We start from the raw sequence: 16,991 nt of genomic DNA on the forward strand, positions 1-16,991 counted from the left end.
GTCTGCAGAAGGTCCCCATTGGTCCCCACAATTTCAGAACAAGCTAATGCTGTAGCATGTTTATTGAACATAGGGATTTTAAGTCATCGCAACTGATTATTTCCAGATAAAAACGCCGAATTCTAGAGAGGTTAAATGCTTTGTCCAGAATTTCCACAGAGTTGTCTGCAGAGAGCTGGGATCTCTGAACTGGCTCCTGACACTTGTTCAGGTAAACCTGGATGGATTTGTTCTGTGACTTCCTTCTCAGTGTTCCTTGATGATCAGAGCCCATGACACAAACCCAAAGCTTCTTTGAGTGAAGGGAACCAGGAAGGCCTGGGTCCCACTGACTAGCCAAGGTGAGCAATGTGGAAGGTGGCAGTGGGTGGCATGGTCAGCGCCTTGGTTCTAGGCACCATGCCAGTCACAGTGTCTGTCATTGTTCTTGTGAAGAAACTGAAAGCCAGAGGTGAGCTTAAGAGGGCTAGCCTGCAGACTTTTCCTCTGCATCCTATTTTATGGTGTGTGTTTAAAATTAACTGGATCACTTGCCAACAAATTTTGGGGGTCGTTTCTCCCTGAAGGCTGCCATCCCTTCCAGCCGGTCCTGAGTTGGGATGTTCTGCAAATGATACAATGGCTATTAGTTTGGGAAGAATAGGATCAGAAGACAAAAAGGCCATTGCATAAGTGGATCCAGACTGTGACATCTGGGGCCAAGCGCTTCCATTGTCTCTGGACTCCGGGCTGTGTAAAGTTGGGGCCCCAGAGGCTGCTGTGTCCGGAAGCCCAGCCTCTACCAGCTGGCTCTCCCTCCCGACATGTGGAGTGTCATGAGGGTGTCGCTAGGTTCTCTTCACAAGTCAAGACTCTTTGCTTAGGATTTGTCTATTTGTTACGATTGAGAGCAGCATATTTTGTTTCCTTTCTCACAAGTTATCAGAATATAGTATGCCATCAGGTTAGCTGCGTGTTCTAGCCATGCCTTAGCATACTAACTCCAAATTAGCCCCCAGTAGAGGCAGCTGGTACTGGGCAGCAAAAGTCATTTTTTCTGTTTGTGAAGCGTCTTTTTTTTTTCCTGTGGTTCTCTAGATACTAAATAATTAAGGAAAGAGTCTTGAGCTGAAGATCTGTGATTCCCTTGGAGCCACTGGCATAGTTAGACTTCATGAGGCTCCTTGTGTTTGCTTAGCCCCCAACAAGCATGCACAAACCAGCAGTCGTTACATACCTGGGCATAGCACATGTGTTCAATGGCCATCCCTGATGCAATGTCCACCTGCAAAAAAAGTACTTGCTGCGTCAATATGACTTTGTCCAACCCCCTCCACACAGAAGAGCCAGCCCACCCTACTGTCTCCACCAGTCTGAGCAGAAGTAACTACCACTCCATACTGTTGCCTGGACGTCACAACAGTGATGGAGGATGCCGAGAGAAGTGGGGAGGAGGCCGTGTGGTGTGGCTTTAGGTGGAGGTGGCTTCTGCATGCTTCAGCCAGTGACTCTTCCTGACTACCTCCTGGTCATGCCTTTTGTCAGGACTTAGGCATGAGGCTCCAGTCTTTATGACCTGGCATTCCCTAGCCTCTGCGGCCTTGTGCTCACTGTTGCTGATACTGGCACAGTCACCAGCGAGCACTATTCAAAACTTATTTCCAAACAAGTGCTTTAATCTACTGGGGAAGTCTGAGACATGTTAGGGTAACCTAAGGTCCCAGATGCAGCAGTAAGTGGAAAGAATTGGTCTTTGGCTTGAGACCCCTCCCTTCCAGGTTGCCTTGTTGCCATTCCTAGTGAGTCCATCCTCAGTTTACATGTCTGTGTTTCTGCTTGTATTTCAACTTTTCTCTAGCTCCTTGCTTTTTTTTTCAAGACAGGGTTTTCTGCATAGCCTAGACTGGCCTTGAGTTCTGAGATCCTCTTGCTTATGTCTTCTGAATGCTAAGATTAACGGTGTGCAGGAGCACGCATACACAAACACACACAGTGCCTAACTCAGTACTGCTCAGTACAAATAGCTACTTGTCGCATGTTGCTACTTAACTAACTTGGTTAGTCTTTCAGATATCAGAAGTGAGCAGTGATTCTTTTCACAGTTGGGGCTTGAAGCCAGGACCTCATGCTAACCAGGCAAGCACTGGGCTAGTCCCTGACACTGGCTATCCTATGGTACCGTTAATATCATGTAGGCAGGAGACATATTTCATCCCTACATCTCAGTTGTCATCTCAGGTCTGGTGCAGAGGAAGGGTCAACAGGTAAGCTAATGTCCTGAGCCCAAGCTCAGGTACATGAGCTGAGGACCACACAGACCTGCCTTCTTACTGCTCACTTTTATGTGGTCTTGCCCTTCTGAACCTGTTTCTTTAGAATGCAGTCAAAAATATTAGCACATGCTAGGTAGTAGTGGTGCATGCCATTAATCCCAGCACTTGGGAGGCAGAGGCAGGTGAATCCCTGTGAGTTTGAGGCCAGCCTGGTCTACAGAGCGAATTCCAGGACAGGCTCCAAAGCTACACAGAGAAACCCTGTCTCAAAAAACCAAAAATAAAAAATAAAAAAAATCACACCTCCCACTGAAGTGAGCCAGAGACACATGGGTTTGACTCCCTGAGTGTTAGGAGAGTCCATTTCTGAGGATCTCTGACAGCTGTGAGGCAGGAGTGAATGGCTGACTATAAATCCCGACCAGGAGAATCTTACCTCCATTCCGCGGTCGATGGCAACTTTGCCCAGTCGCACAGCAATGGGAGCCTAGGGGAGAGAATGTCCAGAGACTTGGACTAAAGATACACAGCTCAAGGGAAGAGCTTTGGACAGGAAAGTACAGTCTGATTGTGCGCTCAGCTTTCCCAATGATACACTCTTACTTAAGTCAAGCGTCCTTTTCTAGAATGAAGGAAGCACACTTCGTGGCCCCTTTAGCCTTAACCTACTGGCGTTATTAAGTCCAGCTTTCCAACATGTTCGACCTATTACAGTCCACAAAGTGTAACTATTTGGTGCTGGACATCAGACCTATAGCTTCACCCATGCTAGCCAAGTGTTCTCCCACTGAGTGAAACCCACAGCGAGCCCCTCACCTCTGAGCAAACATTTAAGACAAGATCTTGTGAAGCTGGTCTTTGTGGTTCTTATCCTCAGGATAACAGGCACGTGCCACAAAGGTGGTCACCGTGCTTACAGACAACACATCTTACAGGGGGTTGAGCACTGCAGCCACAAGTGTCCAGTGAGTTCCCCAACTCCCAGTCACCTCCCACTGTTGTTCCTTCCCTTGGCCCTTCCCCAGTAAGTGCTAGTGTTTGGCTTTTATTTTATCCCCTTCTTGCTTCTTCTATTTGATTTGTTTGCTATGAGTGATAACCAATCAGCAGCACTGATTTTTCTCATAAGAATAAAAACTTAATCTCCTCCATGACAGCACCTGGGAAGATAAATTCGAGGCCAGCCTGAACTACATGAGACCCTATCCCCCCCCCAAAAAAAAAATAAAAAAAGAAAAAGAAAAAAAAGGCTGAGTGTTCATGATCATAGAAGTGATAGGTAGAATAGAATAAAAAAATTAGCACATGCTGGGTGGTGTACACTTTTAATCCCAGAACTTGGGAGGCAGAGGCAGGCAGATCTCTATGAGGCTGGACTGGTCTACAGAGTGAGTTCCAAGATAGGTAGGGCTATACAGGGAAACACTGTCTCAAAAATCAAAACAATTGTTAAAACACACATAAACACCACACAAACATAAACATAAGTATATTTCTAGCTATGTGAATATATTAAAATTAGAAATGCCATGGATACAATTTCAGATGTTACTTGGGAATAGGAATAGTGGGTCACTGCGGCCTTATAGCCAACTCCTTTAGTTAAGGGATAATGTATTTTAATAGGTCTCTGTAAACTCCAGAACTGTTTCACACTCTGTTCAATGGTTTGCCCTGATTACATACTGCACAAACCCTACTCTGAAAGTTCTAGCTGTGGGACAAGTAAGTGGCCAGTGTGATTAGGCTGGTGTTTTGGTACACAAAGTTACTTTGATTTTATTTAGAAGTGATGTCTTGTTTTGTAGTTCTGGCTAGCCTGGAACTTGCTATGTAAACCTCTACTGTATTTAAAGGTATGTGCTACCTCTCATTCCTGGCTTTTTAATTTTTGGCAGCACTAAGGATTGAACCTAGCTAGAGCCTTGTGTGTGTTAGGCAAGCATTCTACCACTGAGTCAAATCCCCAACCCTACCTCCAGCTACTCTTGAAGTACTGAGATGCCTGTAACTCTAGGATGATGCAATTCTTTCTGTTCAGTTTATTCCAAAAGGCAAATATCCAACCTACATATCCAGTTAGCTCGCTCGCCTGGCTCCCCTGGAGGCTTCGGTCACTCGGCCACTCTGAGTTCTGTATGAGTTCAGAGGCTTTCTGTCAGAAATTTGTCAGCATAAGGTTGTCATGCGCAGAGCATCAGACTCCTTGCTGAAGAATACGCAGGAAATTGGTCCGAAACAAGTTAATTGTCTTTGACAGAACATCCCATTGTGTGGGGTTATTTCAATTTAAAAACTGCAGAAGTTCCCCTCTTAAGTTTAGGGGGCTTAAGATAGGTTTAGTAGCCCAAGCTGGTCTTGAAATCAAAGAAATCCTCCTACCTCAACCTCTTGAATGCTAGCATTATACAACTGGCTTCAAATGTAGTTTTCAAGACAGGGTTTCTCTGTGTAGTCTTGGCTGTCCTGGAACTTGCTCTGTAGACCAGGGTGGCCTTGAACTAACGGATCTTCCTACCTCTGCCTCCCAAATGCTGGGATTAAAGGTGTGTCCCACCACTGCCAGCTTCAAATGTAATCGTAATGTTAAACTGATGTGTGGCTAATATTTGAAATTTATATTTTGGCTGTTTTGTAATATTGAAATTAATATAGTTTCCTTCAAAATTAAAATATTTTACAGATTTCTGAGTGTCTCTTGTGTTTGTACACATGTCCACCTGTGTTGGTGTGTGTGGACCAGCTGACACTTCACATTTCATCCTCTGGCATTCTGGTCCACATTTTTCAAGACACGGTCTCTCTCTGGCGTCCCAATTTCAGCTGTCAGCTTTTCACGTTCACTCTGGGGACTGAACTCAGACTCTCATGCTTGGGAGGCAAACACTTGACTGGCTGTCCTTCCCAGATACATGTTTCACAATCCTAAATTTTACTGTAACCTGTGTTTTGATGCAGTAGTCACTCGGTGACCTGGATGAGTTCAGTTGTCTTACACTTTGATGAAAACTGATCTTACCCTCACTTCCAGCTCCCCAAATCAGCTAGATCCTGGGTCTAAACCTGCCCAGCAAGCAGTTTAAATCTGGTGTGATTACCCCAGGGCTCTTGCATCTAGCCCAGGCTAGTCTTTAACTCACTAGTTAAGGTTTATTTAGCATGTATGAAACGCCCTCTGCCTAGTCCTAATCATTCCTAAGGATTTTTAAAAATTAGTTAATGTAGATCCTGATTATTTCAAGAAACAATCTGCTATGCAGTGTGGTAGGAAAGGTCACATGTCTAGATTCCTGGTTCTTGGGGACACTGGAAAGGAGTGCTGGGCAGTATCACAGGTGCCTCCTGGCATTTGAAAGGCATCTGCTGTGGATTAGGGACCATGCCACCATGCTTCATACAAGTAATGAAGGTTGCTACCATCACAGGAAGTTACTAGATACTGCATCTTCGATGGCTTGCAGCCCACTAGATGCCAGTGTTTCTAAATTCACTTTGTATTTGAGTTTAGAATTAAAGTTGGCTTTAGCTACTGTGTAACAGAATAGGGTCCAAAACTTTAAGGGTCACTTTGTCTTTAGGTATGTGGATCTTGGCAGTTCCAGGACACATCTGGTCCCCTGGGCCGCCCATCATCCCTCCCTGCTGTGCTCCAGCTGTCACCATACCTGGGGCAGGATCTCCTGAGCCAGAGCCAGTGCCCGGTGGTAGGCAGCATTTCCCTCCTCATTCTGAGCCACAGCGTGATTTACCAGGCCCAACTTATGGGCCTGCATCCCATCCAGTCTCCGGCCTGTGAAGATTAGCTCCTTTGCTAGGGCCACACCCAGGCAGCGGGGCAGCCTCTGTGTCCCTCCTGCCAGTAGAGGGGAGAGCAGTGAGTCAGGCTGAGAAGGGTAAATCGAAAGAAACTCATCTTGGGAACAGTCAGGACAGAAGGAAGAAATGACCTGGGGCAAAGAAGTGGGAAAGATGAGGAGTCCAGTGAAGTTACCTGCTCCTGGGAGAAGTCCTCGGGTGGTCTCAATTAGCCCCATGACAGCTGAGGAAGCTGTTTAAACAAGAATGAAGTTGCCCCTTGCACATCCTCCACTACCAGACCATAGCTCTGCCTCCAGCTACTTCCTCATATCCAGATCTTCAGTCTGCCCAGGCCCCTGCCCACCACTCCAGCTACTGTGGTTGTAAATCTTCGGGTCTTCCTTTCATGAGTGTCCATCGTGGGGAAAGATGGCTATCCTTCTGCCATGTCACACAGACTAGGGAATGAATGAAGTGCCAGCAGCAAGGAAGGGGTCCCCAGCGGATGCCTGACATTGATTTGTAGGTTACTAGATTTTCTAACCTGGACTGTTCATGATGCCTGTTACAACTGTGGTTCTCCCTCCATAGACTGTGTCAGCCTGAAATTTCCCTGAGGGTTCGTTCACAGGACAGTCCTCTAAGTTTTGCCTCCAGGACAGTCGTCTAAGTTTTGCCTCCTGAGTGTTTTTCCTTGATAATCCTCTGCTGAGTTCCCTAAATACAGGCCACCTGACCGTGCAGTGCAGGCAGTAAGGATAGGGCTGCGCCATTGCTCAAGAGGGGTTTCCATCCTCCACTATGTGAGTTAGCTGCCTGGACCCCGGACCCTGGGCAAGTGAGTGGCCTGCAGAATTGTTACCTGGCTCTAAGGTTGAACCCTCTCCAGCTACTTTTATTGTGTGTGTGTGTGTGTGTGTGTGTGTGTGTGTGTGGTGCTGGGGATGGAACCAAGCCTCAGGCATGCTAGGCAACCCCTCTGTCACTGAGTCATACCAAAGCCCCGCTCAAGTCTCTCTTCTGCACACACTATGTAGACAGAAAACGCCTCCATGCCTGGATACATAATTTAATATTTCAGGCTTTGAAAGGGAAGGCATTAGGGGGCGGGCACCTTGGTGGCACTCCAATTATCTACCTCTACAAAGGGCTCCCCCAGCTACGTCTGACCTTGAAAAGTGACCAGTGATCTTGGTTCTCCTCCACTACTGGGGCTCAACTGTAGAACAAGTAACCACAAGCCTGGCTGGCGCCGTGTACCTGGTCACACTGCCCAGTCCCCTTTGCAGTGAGCTGGGACAGTGACAAACAGCCCCCACGGCTTACCTTTGTTCAGTTCAAGTTCCCTAACTTTGTCCTCTTTGGCTTCGCCTCTCTTTGCTGCGTAGTCAGCTGTGGCTCAGAATTTGCAACCTTTCTCAGATGAGGAAAGCAACTCTCACGGGCATGGTCTATAACAGCTGTGGATAGTGAGGGCTTTACCTGCTTCCTACGTCTCCTACGCTGCCTCAGGGCTTCAATTGTTTGAAAGGCCAAGTGGTGGCTGACTTAACAGAAATCTGACTTTCCCATCTTGGCTCGGTTGCTGCCCCGCCACCCCCACCCCCCAACTCTACCCTGCCAAGTACCTGCTATTCGGAGGTCACAGGCCAGGGCCAGTTCCAGGCCCCCGCCCAAGGCAAACCCGTCCATGGCTGCAATAGTGGGTGCAGGAAAGGCGGCTGTGGAGACAAAGGTTGGCTTAACCTACGAAACTTAGCAGGTCCAGTACAGAGGGCCTCGGACAGAGGGTCTTGCAGATCCCAGGCTGAGGAACCCCACCTGATACCTCAGTCAGGTTATCTGAGAAACTTGTTTTCCCCAATAGGGTTAAGTTTTGGGCCCCATCAGGGATTGGGAACAAGGGATGGGCTGATGCTGCAAGTCCACCCTCTTGCTGGGACCCGTCTCCTATGTACCAAGCCCTGTGCATGGTCCTGGCATGGAACCCAACCAGGTGTGCCCCCGTTCCCGCAAGGGGGATCAGCCTGAGAAGGAAGGCAAGCAAACTCATAACCAGGCGGTGACAATCTGAGGCCTTCTGTGTTCTGAGAACGGGAGCTTAGAGTTGGTGAGGAGGACTTCCTGTGTGAGGACGCGCTGGAGGCCTTGGAGGGGGGCTGGAAAGTCAGGTCGCCGGGAAGGGTGTGCCAGGGACTAGGCACAGTCATTGTCAAAGCCCCAAAGTGTGTTCAATGAACTTGACGACTCTGGAGTTACTAGGAGGACTGGGAGGTCCACGGGACTGGGTCTATGGCTAAAGAACTAGGGCTAGAAATAACTTGTAGCCAGACTTGGCAGCATATGTACGCCTGCAATCCCAGCAATGGGGGAGGTCCAGCCTAGAGTACCCAGGGTGTCTAAATTAAAAATAACAGTTTTTAAAAGGAAGAAGAAAAGAAATGTCCCTCCCCAATCCCTATCTGCTCTTCGTAATCCCTTGTGTCCTCATTGAGCTCAAAGCAGAAAGAACACCCTCTTAAGAGAAGGGATGGCGTCAGGCAGAGGAGGTGCCAGCAGGGGCCCCCAGCCTTCGACCCTACTCACCAATCTCACTCATTAGGCCTCGGAGGCGCTGGACAAAGAACCCCACCTCCTCAGCAGTCATCCGCTCCCGCTCCTTCAGGTCTGCACCTGCAGAGGGCAAGCCGCTCGTGACTACTAGAAAATGGCCTGTTACAGCATCCCAGGTGGTGAAAGGAGCCAGCACGGGAGACTCAGGGAGGAAGCGGAGGAACCAGGAAACGCAGTGCTAGGAGCCAGTAAAGAGAGGGGCAACCACAGCATCCAAACGAAGTGGACTTCTTCAAAGTGAACGCCCTTTGTACATCAAAGAACACTGTTAAGGGACTGGAGAGGTGGTTCAGTGGTTTAGACTGCTCTTCCAGAGGACCCGATTCAATTTACAGTACCCACATGGTGGCTCATAGCCATCTGTAACTCCAATTCCAAAGGATTTAGCACCCTCTACTGGACTCCTTGGGTACTGCATGTATACATGCGCCAAAACACCCATACACGCAAATTAAATGTTTTATTTTATTTTATTTTTATATTTTATGTATGAGTGCTCTGCATGCCAGAAGAGGGCATCAGATCCTATTGTAGATAGCTGTGAGCCACCATGTGGATACTGGGAATTGAACTCAGGACCTCTGGAAGAGCAGCCAGTGCTCTTAACTGCTAAGCCATCTCTCCAGCCCCCTAAAAATAATTTTTAAAAAATTAAAAAAAAACACTGTCAAGAGCATGAAGAGAAAATTCACAGGTTTAAAAACAAAACCAAACAATTTCTCTTCTTTCTCTGTCTCTTTCCTAAACAGGGTTCACTATGTCATGAAGGTGGTGTCTGCCTCTGCAGAGTGCTGGGATTAAAGGCGTGAGCCACCACACCTGGCCTTTAAAGATTTTATTTTTGTTTTAAATTATGTGGGTGTTACCTGTGTGCACACCTGTGCAGAGGCCAGAAGAAAGCAAGCGATCTGCAGGAGCTGGAGTCAGGACGGTTGTGAGGCATCTGCTCTGGGTGCTGGGTGCTGGGACCCAGATTCAGGTCCTCTGTGCTGGCAGGTGTGGTAGTTTGGATAAGAATGGCCTCTAGAGGGTTATATATCTGAATGCTTGCTTCATCAATAGGAAGTGGCACTTTTTGAGAAGGGTTAGGAGGTGTGACCTTGTTGGAAGTGTGTTAATGCCCAGCCTCCTCTGCTCCTCCCATCCTTTTCTCCCTCCCCCCTCCCACTTTTGCCTTCAGATGAGGATGTAGCTCTCAACCACTTCTCTACCACAATGCCTGCCTACGACAGCAGTATAGGCTCTTAATTGCTGAACCAGCTCTCCAGCCTCCAGAGAGATGACTTTCAAATAAAAAAAAAAAATCACAAGCAGTGGGTGGTGGCACACACCTGGAATTCCAGAACTCAGAAGTGGAGATATGAGGGTCAGAAGTCCCAAATCATCCCTAGCTACAAAGTGAGTTCAAGGCCAACCTGGGCCGTAGAAAAACGTTTCTTTTTTTTTTTTTTTTTGGTTTTTCGAGACAGGGTTTCACTGTAGTTTTTAGAGCCTGTCCTGGAACTAGCTCTTGTAGACCAGGCTGTCCTCGAACTCACAGAGATCCGCCTGCCTCTGCCTCCCAAGGGCTGGGATTAAAGGCGTGCGCCACCACCGCCCGGCAGAAAAACGTTTCTTAAAGGAAAAAAAAAAAAAAGAAAAGGAAACAAACAGAAACCCAGTAAAACTAAAAGTTAAATGATCATTTTTATCTTCTCGTCAGTTTCAAAAGTGCTGGGTATATGGCATGTGTCATCACACTTAGCGAATTAATTCTTCAAAGGTTAGGTTGTAGGGTCCGTGGGGCCTAAAAGCTGTGGTTTTTTTCTTCCCTCTTGTAGGTTTGGGTACATGTTTCTCAAGTTCAAAGTGCCCCTGTGAGAGCCAGGGGATGCAGGTTGGAGGCAGTGCTCTAGGGACAAGGACTGGGATTTACTTTGTGAGCATACAGGGACTCAGTGTCTCCATTTCTTCCATAAAGGCTCAGAAGGAAGCAAGACAGAACAGAAAGAACAAAGATACAGGCCAGAGAGACCAAGTTCAAACTGAATCCTATACTAGCTGTTTAAGCCAAACTGGGTGAGGAACTTTACCTGCCTGTGTCTTTCCTATCTCCAAAATGGGAATGTGTCCTACTCTGGAGCCAGAAGGCACAGCAATCCCTGGGGAGGAGAGGGTGTGAGGAAACCCACCTGCACAGAACACACCCTTCACTCCACTTCGGAAGATCAGGACGCGGACTTGCTGGTTCTCCCGAAGCTGGGCCAGAGCTTCCAGCAGCTGGAGAGGACAGAGACCACATAGTCAGACACCTCCTGGCCCATCCCTGGCCATACCCTGGAGAACCCTTTCTCACCTCACTGACGAAGACGTTCCCCAGGGCATTTCGGGCATGAGGTCTGTTCATCAGAATTTCAGTGATTCCTGCAAGGGACAGGCAGCCTTGAATGTGAACTGCAACAAGCCGCATGCTCGATTTGGGCCTCAGTTTTTCCATGCATCAAACAGAATAACCTTTGCTTTCTCTGCCCCAGAGGGAGTATGAAGCAACAGAGCATGTGAACTGAAGCAACAGAGCATGGACCCACAAGCTCTCTCGTGCATGAGCCTTCAGTTCCATAGCTCCCCCACGTTATCCTCCCCACCCCACCCTAAGGAGAAAGACACAGAACTGGACCAACTACCTCAGGACTCACCACCCGCCCTGACCAGTCAGTCTCGCTTCCTCTCTCCTCAGGCTGTAGGAATCACCTCTGAATTTCTTTCCTTTGTCAGAAAATGGTTCCTCTTAGTTGTTGAGATGGGGTCCAATAGAACCCAGACTGGCCTCCAACTTGTTAATGTAGCCAAGGGGGAGGAAGTCTGCTCCTCCTGCCTCTACCTCCGGAGCACTGGGATTAGAGGCCAGTGCCACCACACCCAGTTTATCCGGTGCTTGGTGATCAAAGCCAGGGCTTCAGGTATGCTAGGTGAGTATGCTACCGGCTGGGCTATATCCTGGCCCCAGACATGCATCTATTTATAGGAAACAAGGTCTCCAAGGTGTCCCTGACAACTGGAATTCACCATGTAGGGTAGGCTAGCCTCACAGAGATCCACCTACCTTTTTCTCTCAAGTGCTCAGATTAAAGGCAAGTGCCACCGAGACACTGTCTAATGCAGCCCAGAGTAGCCTTAATTCCTGATTCTCCTGTTTCCACCGCCCAAGTATTGGCTTACAAGAGTATACCTCTATGCCCAGCAAGAGGTCTTCACACGGCAGAGGGGTCTATATCTGAAGTCAGTGCGACAGTTCTTTTTCATGAGACAGATCAGGGAGACAAAACTCTTTCTGAAGGGATTTGGCTACAGGGTTGAGCATTGGTTAATATTGTTAAAAATACTAATTGCAGGGCTGGGGAGATGACTCTGGTAAGAGCACAGGCTGCTCTCCCAAGGACTCTCGTTCTCACTCAGTGGTTCACAACTACCTGCAGCTCCAGGTTCAGGAGATCCAACATCCTCTTCTAGTGCCCAAGGAACCAGGCGCACATGTGTGTACATATACATAAGCAAGCAAAATACTCATAAGCCACGCAGTGGTGGCCCATGCCTTTAATCCTAGCACTCAGAAGGCAGGGGCAGTTAATCTCTGAGTCTGAGGCCAGCCTGATCTACAGAGTGAGTTCTAGGACAGCCAAGGCTGCAGAGAAACCCGGTCTTGAAAATAAGTGAAATAAAATATTTATTTCCAGGGTCATAGAGATGACTCGGTGGGTGGAGGTGTGTGCTGACAAGCTTGAGAATTTGAGTTCATCCCTGGAACCCACAAAACCTGCCAGCTGTCCTCTGACCTCCACACACACTGTGTGGCATGTGCCCCCTCCTCCCATCCAAAATACGTGCTAGAAAAAGGCCAGCTTGGCTTCAGGGCAGTCCAGTTGTTCTGAGCACTGTGAAGAAACGGCACTCGAGCAGCGTGAGCTGCTGCCACCACAGCTGCTGCTGAAGCCACCAGTTTCTACTTTGGGTCTTCTCTAATCAGAACTGTCCCGGGCTTCGCCTGCTGGAAATTTAGGCTTAATTCCCAGGGACCCGGCTTGCCGCTGTTTAGTGAACCCTCCCTTGATTGCCCCTAGTGGCCAGCAGGTGCAAGGCTTTATTAGAAAATTGCAGGTTTACCACTGGGAGGTGTGAAAGACTTTACACAAGTGTTGTTAATTATGATGAAATTCTTTTTAAAATTACTTTTGTAGCTGGGTGGTGGTGACACACTCCTTTAATCCCAGAACTCGAGAGGCAGAGGCAGGTGGATCTCAGAGTTCCAGGACAGCCATGGCTACACAGAGAAACCCTGTCTCGAAAACAAACAAACAAAAAAACCCAAAATCACACGTATTTATTTACTTATCTATTGTGTGTATGTCTGTGTATGTGTGGACATGCACATCCCATGTTAATTACGTGGCAATCAGGAGACAGCTTGAGTGAGCTAGGTATTCTGCAGCGTAAATCCCTGGATTCAGAATGGATCTCGTCAGGTTTGGTGGCAAGGATAAGGATTTTTCCCCCTAAGCCATCTTGGCAGTCGATGTGGAATTATTATTACTATACACAGGGTCTCATTATGTAGCCTTGACTGTCCTAGAACCTGCTATGTAGACCAGACTGGCCTGGAAAGTCAGAGATCCACCTACCTCTGCCTCCCAATTGCTGGGATTAATGGTGTGGGCCACCATGCCTGGCCCCATGATGCAATTCATTCTCTCTTGACCAGAGGGTTTAGCCATACTCCAGGAGGGTGGAAATCCTTTCTCTTCCCATGTCCCCATAACTTTGCCTCTCTTTCTGTTCCACTTTGGGGGGACAACCGTGGCGGTTCATGTATGCCAAAAGTGATGATGCACAGAGGGACTGGTGCACACCAGCAGGAAGGTGATGATGCACAGAGGGACTGGTGCACACCAGCAGGAAGGTGGTGATGATGCACAGAGGGACTGGTGCACACCAGCAGGAAGGTGGTGGTGCTTTAGATTTATTCAGGAAAGCAGCTCTTCAAAACTTGGTGCAGGCCTTGAAGAGGAAGAGGCACTGTAAAAAGTTCAGTGCTACGCCATCTGTATAGGTTAAAACTGATGTGGGGGGGGGGCAGCAAGATGGCTCAGTGGGGGCTAGAAAGATGGCTCAGCAGATAAGAACACAGGTTCAAGACCCAGAACCCAAGTGGTTCTGAGCAATCGTCCATCTCCAGTTCCACGGGATATGACATCCTCCTCTGGCCTCCACGGGCACCAGGCACTCAGGAGATACACAGACATGAATGCCCACAAAGGATATAAAAAATATTATTTGTTGGGTGGCAGAGGCAGGTGTATCTCTGTGAGTTCGAGGCCAGCCTGGTCTACTAGAGCTAGTTCCAGGACAGGCTCCAAAACTACAGAGAAACCTTCTCTTGAAAAACAAAACAAAACAAAACAAAACAAAATGTTGTTTAAAAAGTGTGCCCTAGCTGAGCGGTGGTGGCACACACCTGTTTTAGTCCCAGCACTCAGGAGAGAGAGGCTGTGAGTTCGAGGCCACCCTGGTCTACAGAGTGAGTTCCAGGACAAGCTCCAAAAAAACCTACACAGAGGGGAAAAAAAAGTGTGCCCTGTAGTACATGCATCCACACTTATTCAATGATAAAATAAGTATATAAGTGTGACACGAACAATAAAACAATACATCAAATAACAATACATCAAACATGGGAAAGGAGATGGGATGGAGGTCACACTGGTGGGAGAGGGGTCCGCACCCAACTAATGTCCCTGAGGTCCAAACAAACACCTATACTTCACAGCATACTGTATAATAAAAGACTACTAAGGTCGAGAACTTGAACTTGTGTGTAGGCGGACCCACACCCGTGCCTCCCTCCCTCCTTGTCCCCGCAGGTCCCTCCGGATTGGATCCGCCATCTCCGCCCCCAGGATCATCGCCAAGGCCCTGGGAGGGAAAAGTCCTGGCCAGCACTCTTGATCCTGATTCCCTGGAGCACAACTCCGCCCCGAGCTCTCCTATCCGCTTCACACCTCCCCCTAGACCTCCAGAGAGTCTGGGGAGACGGATACAAAGTTCACCCCGGACAAAGTCCGGGAGCTCCTTCTCGACCCCGGGGCGGCCTGAAATCCAATCCTCCTATCCTCCCGCCTTAGTCTCCCTGCCGGTAACTTTACCTTGGTCCGGACCTGTCAGCGCTTGCACTTGGATCTCGGGTGTCCTAGTCGTCGCGCTGGAAGCACAGCCGCGGGATCCCGGGGACCCCCAGGGGAGCGAGAGGCGCAGCGCGCGGGGCAGGGCGCGCAGCATCGGGGAGCAGGCTGGCTCGGTAGCGCGGAGACCGGGGTCCTCCGCCGCGAGCAGAGAGTCGAAGTTCCGGGGCGGGCGAGGCCTCGCAAAGGGCTCCACCTATGGGCGGAGGGAAGGGTGCGGCAGCCGGCGACCCCGGAGACCCCGAGGCGGTGTGGGAAAGCTCAGCTTCTGGGCACGCTGCGGTTTTCCACGAACGCGCCGGCAGGAAGGTGGTGTCCAAACCCTAATGTATTGCGTGTGCCTTTTTCACGTGTACCCTCAGTTCACTAGTTACTGGGGAGTGGTCGGCACCCAGTGACAAGGTCTCATCTCCCAGAGGCAGTAAGGTCAGGCTAGAAATAGCTGTGAACTGCCAGTCCACCTGAACTCCATTGTTCACCTAACCTACCTTTGTAGAGGTCTGCAGGGACCTGGGTGGGTCACCCAGGGTGAATCAATCAAGTGTCTGAGGTGAACACCCCCACAGTAAAGCTATGGGCTCTCTGGTTAAGCCATCTAAGAATAAACTCATGCCGCTGATATTTGTGTGTGGAACGTCTCTGTTAAACAGGACCACAAAAAGCCAGTTATCGGCAACTAGGCCAGCTTGTGGCAAACAACACAAAATAACAAATAACACAGCAAACTACACAATCTGTATTCGAAATGCTAAAAGGAAAAAAACCCTGTTTATCAAGAATCCTTGCTCAACAAACTGTCTTTTATAAAAGTGAAGGAGAAGCTGGGTTCGATGGCTTTAATTCCAGCACTCCAGAGACTGAGGCAGGTAGATTTTAGTGAGGTCAAGACCAGCCTGGTTTGCATATTGAGCTTTTGGGTCAACTAGGCTTCCTCCACTGATACTGTCAAAAAAAAAAAAAAAATTCAAATAGTTACCAAAAGAGAACAGGAATGGCTATTAGAATATCAGCCAAAATTACCTCATTTTTAAAAATGTGTTTGAGTGTTTTGCCTGCCAACTCTGTGTGCCTGTTTCCATTGGAGGCCAGAAGAGAGTCCGTATCACCTTCCCTGAACTGGAAAGACAGGCAGATTCTGTGTATTTAAAGGAAGCCACGGTTACACAATGACACCCTGTCTCAAAGTTAATAAGATAAAACCAAGCAAAAACCTTTATTTATCTTAAGAAATTATTTTATATTTTTTTGTGTGTATGAATGTTTTGCCCACATGTATGCCTGTGCACCCCACTCGCTATCCTGGTGCCCCTAGAGGCATAAGAAGCGCCAGGTTCTCCTGAGACTGGAATTACGGACAGTATGAGCCACTGTGTGGGTGCTGGAAATCAAATTCCGATTCTTTGCAAGAGTAACAAGTGTGCTTAACCCTCAACTGTTACGGCGTTTGAGTCCACTGGGAATATAATAAAACACATCCTGTCTATGGAGATGGATAACTACCAGATAAGCTCCTCAGATTCGGGTGATTAAAGATGGGCAGGTAATCTATTAACAGAACTAGGGGAAGTAAAGCAAAGATGGAGACAGTACTTTGACACCCTATACAATGACCCTAATGCTGCCAACATAGAGTACAAAGAGAAACACTTCAGTAGCCACTCGAATACCAGAGAGATGAGGAAATATTAAATATCGACAGGAGTGAGATAGAGGAAGCTGTCAAGAGAGGGAAATGCAGGCGTGGGTGACACCACAGTGGAGGACCTGGAGGTGGCTACAACAGACTCGGGGGCCGAGGCACTTGTCAGACTTTTCAGAGAGATGTGGGAACACGAAGTGATCCCCACAGAATGGAAGCACTCAGTCATAATTCCCACACACAAGAAGAAGGACGAGCTGGACTGCTCAGATTACAGGGACATTGGTCTGCTGTACCATAGCAGCAAGATCTCCTCCATTAGGACCGAACAGAGGAAATCCTAGCAGAGGCCCAGTGCGGATTCAGAGCTAGCAGGAGCACAATTGATCGGATCTTCACTTTGAAGCGACTGGCAAAAAAAAAAAAAATATGAAGAATTTGGAAAAGACTTATATGTCTGTTACATTTACTTCTGAA

At 48.3% G+C, this 16,991-nt stretch overlaps 1 protein-coding gene across 1 annotated transcript; it reads right to left on the reverse strand.

Annotated features, from left to right (window-relative positions):
• Positions 1-44: 44 nt before the first annotated feature.
• On the reverse strand, positions 45-15,353 carry Echdc2 (enoyl-CoA hydratase domain containing 2). The gene is made up of 10 exons (XM_038333578.1): positions 14,840-15,353; positions 10,999-11,066; positions 10,835-10,922; positions 8,637-8,723; positions 7,679-7,771; positions 6,244-6,300; positions 5,918-6,105; positions 2,689-2,739; positions 1,217-1,264; positions 45-604 (listed from the first exon to the last, which is right to left on the reverse strand). Exons 1-10 carry the CDS (start codon positions 14,970-14,972, stop codon positions 527-529), a joined length of 891 nt encoding a protein of 296 aa, XP_038189506.1. The 5' UTR covers positions 14,973-15,353; the 3' UTR covers positions 45-526.
• Positions 15,354-16,991: the final 1,638 nt, after the last annotated feature.

The sequence above is a fragment of the Arvicola amphibius genome, chromosome 6 (assembly GCF_903992535.2).
Source record: "Arvicola amphibius chromosome 6, mArvAmp1.2, whole genome shotgun sequence".
Classification (NCBI taxonomy): domain Eukaryota; kingdom Metazoa; phylum Chordata; class Mammalia; order Rodentia; family Cricetidae; genus Arvicola; species Arvicola amphibius.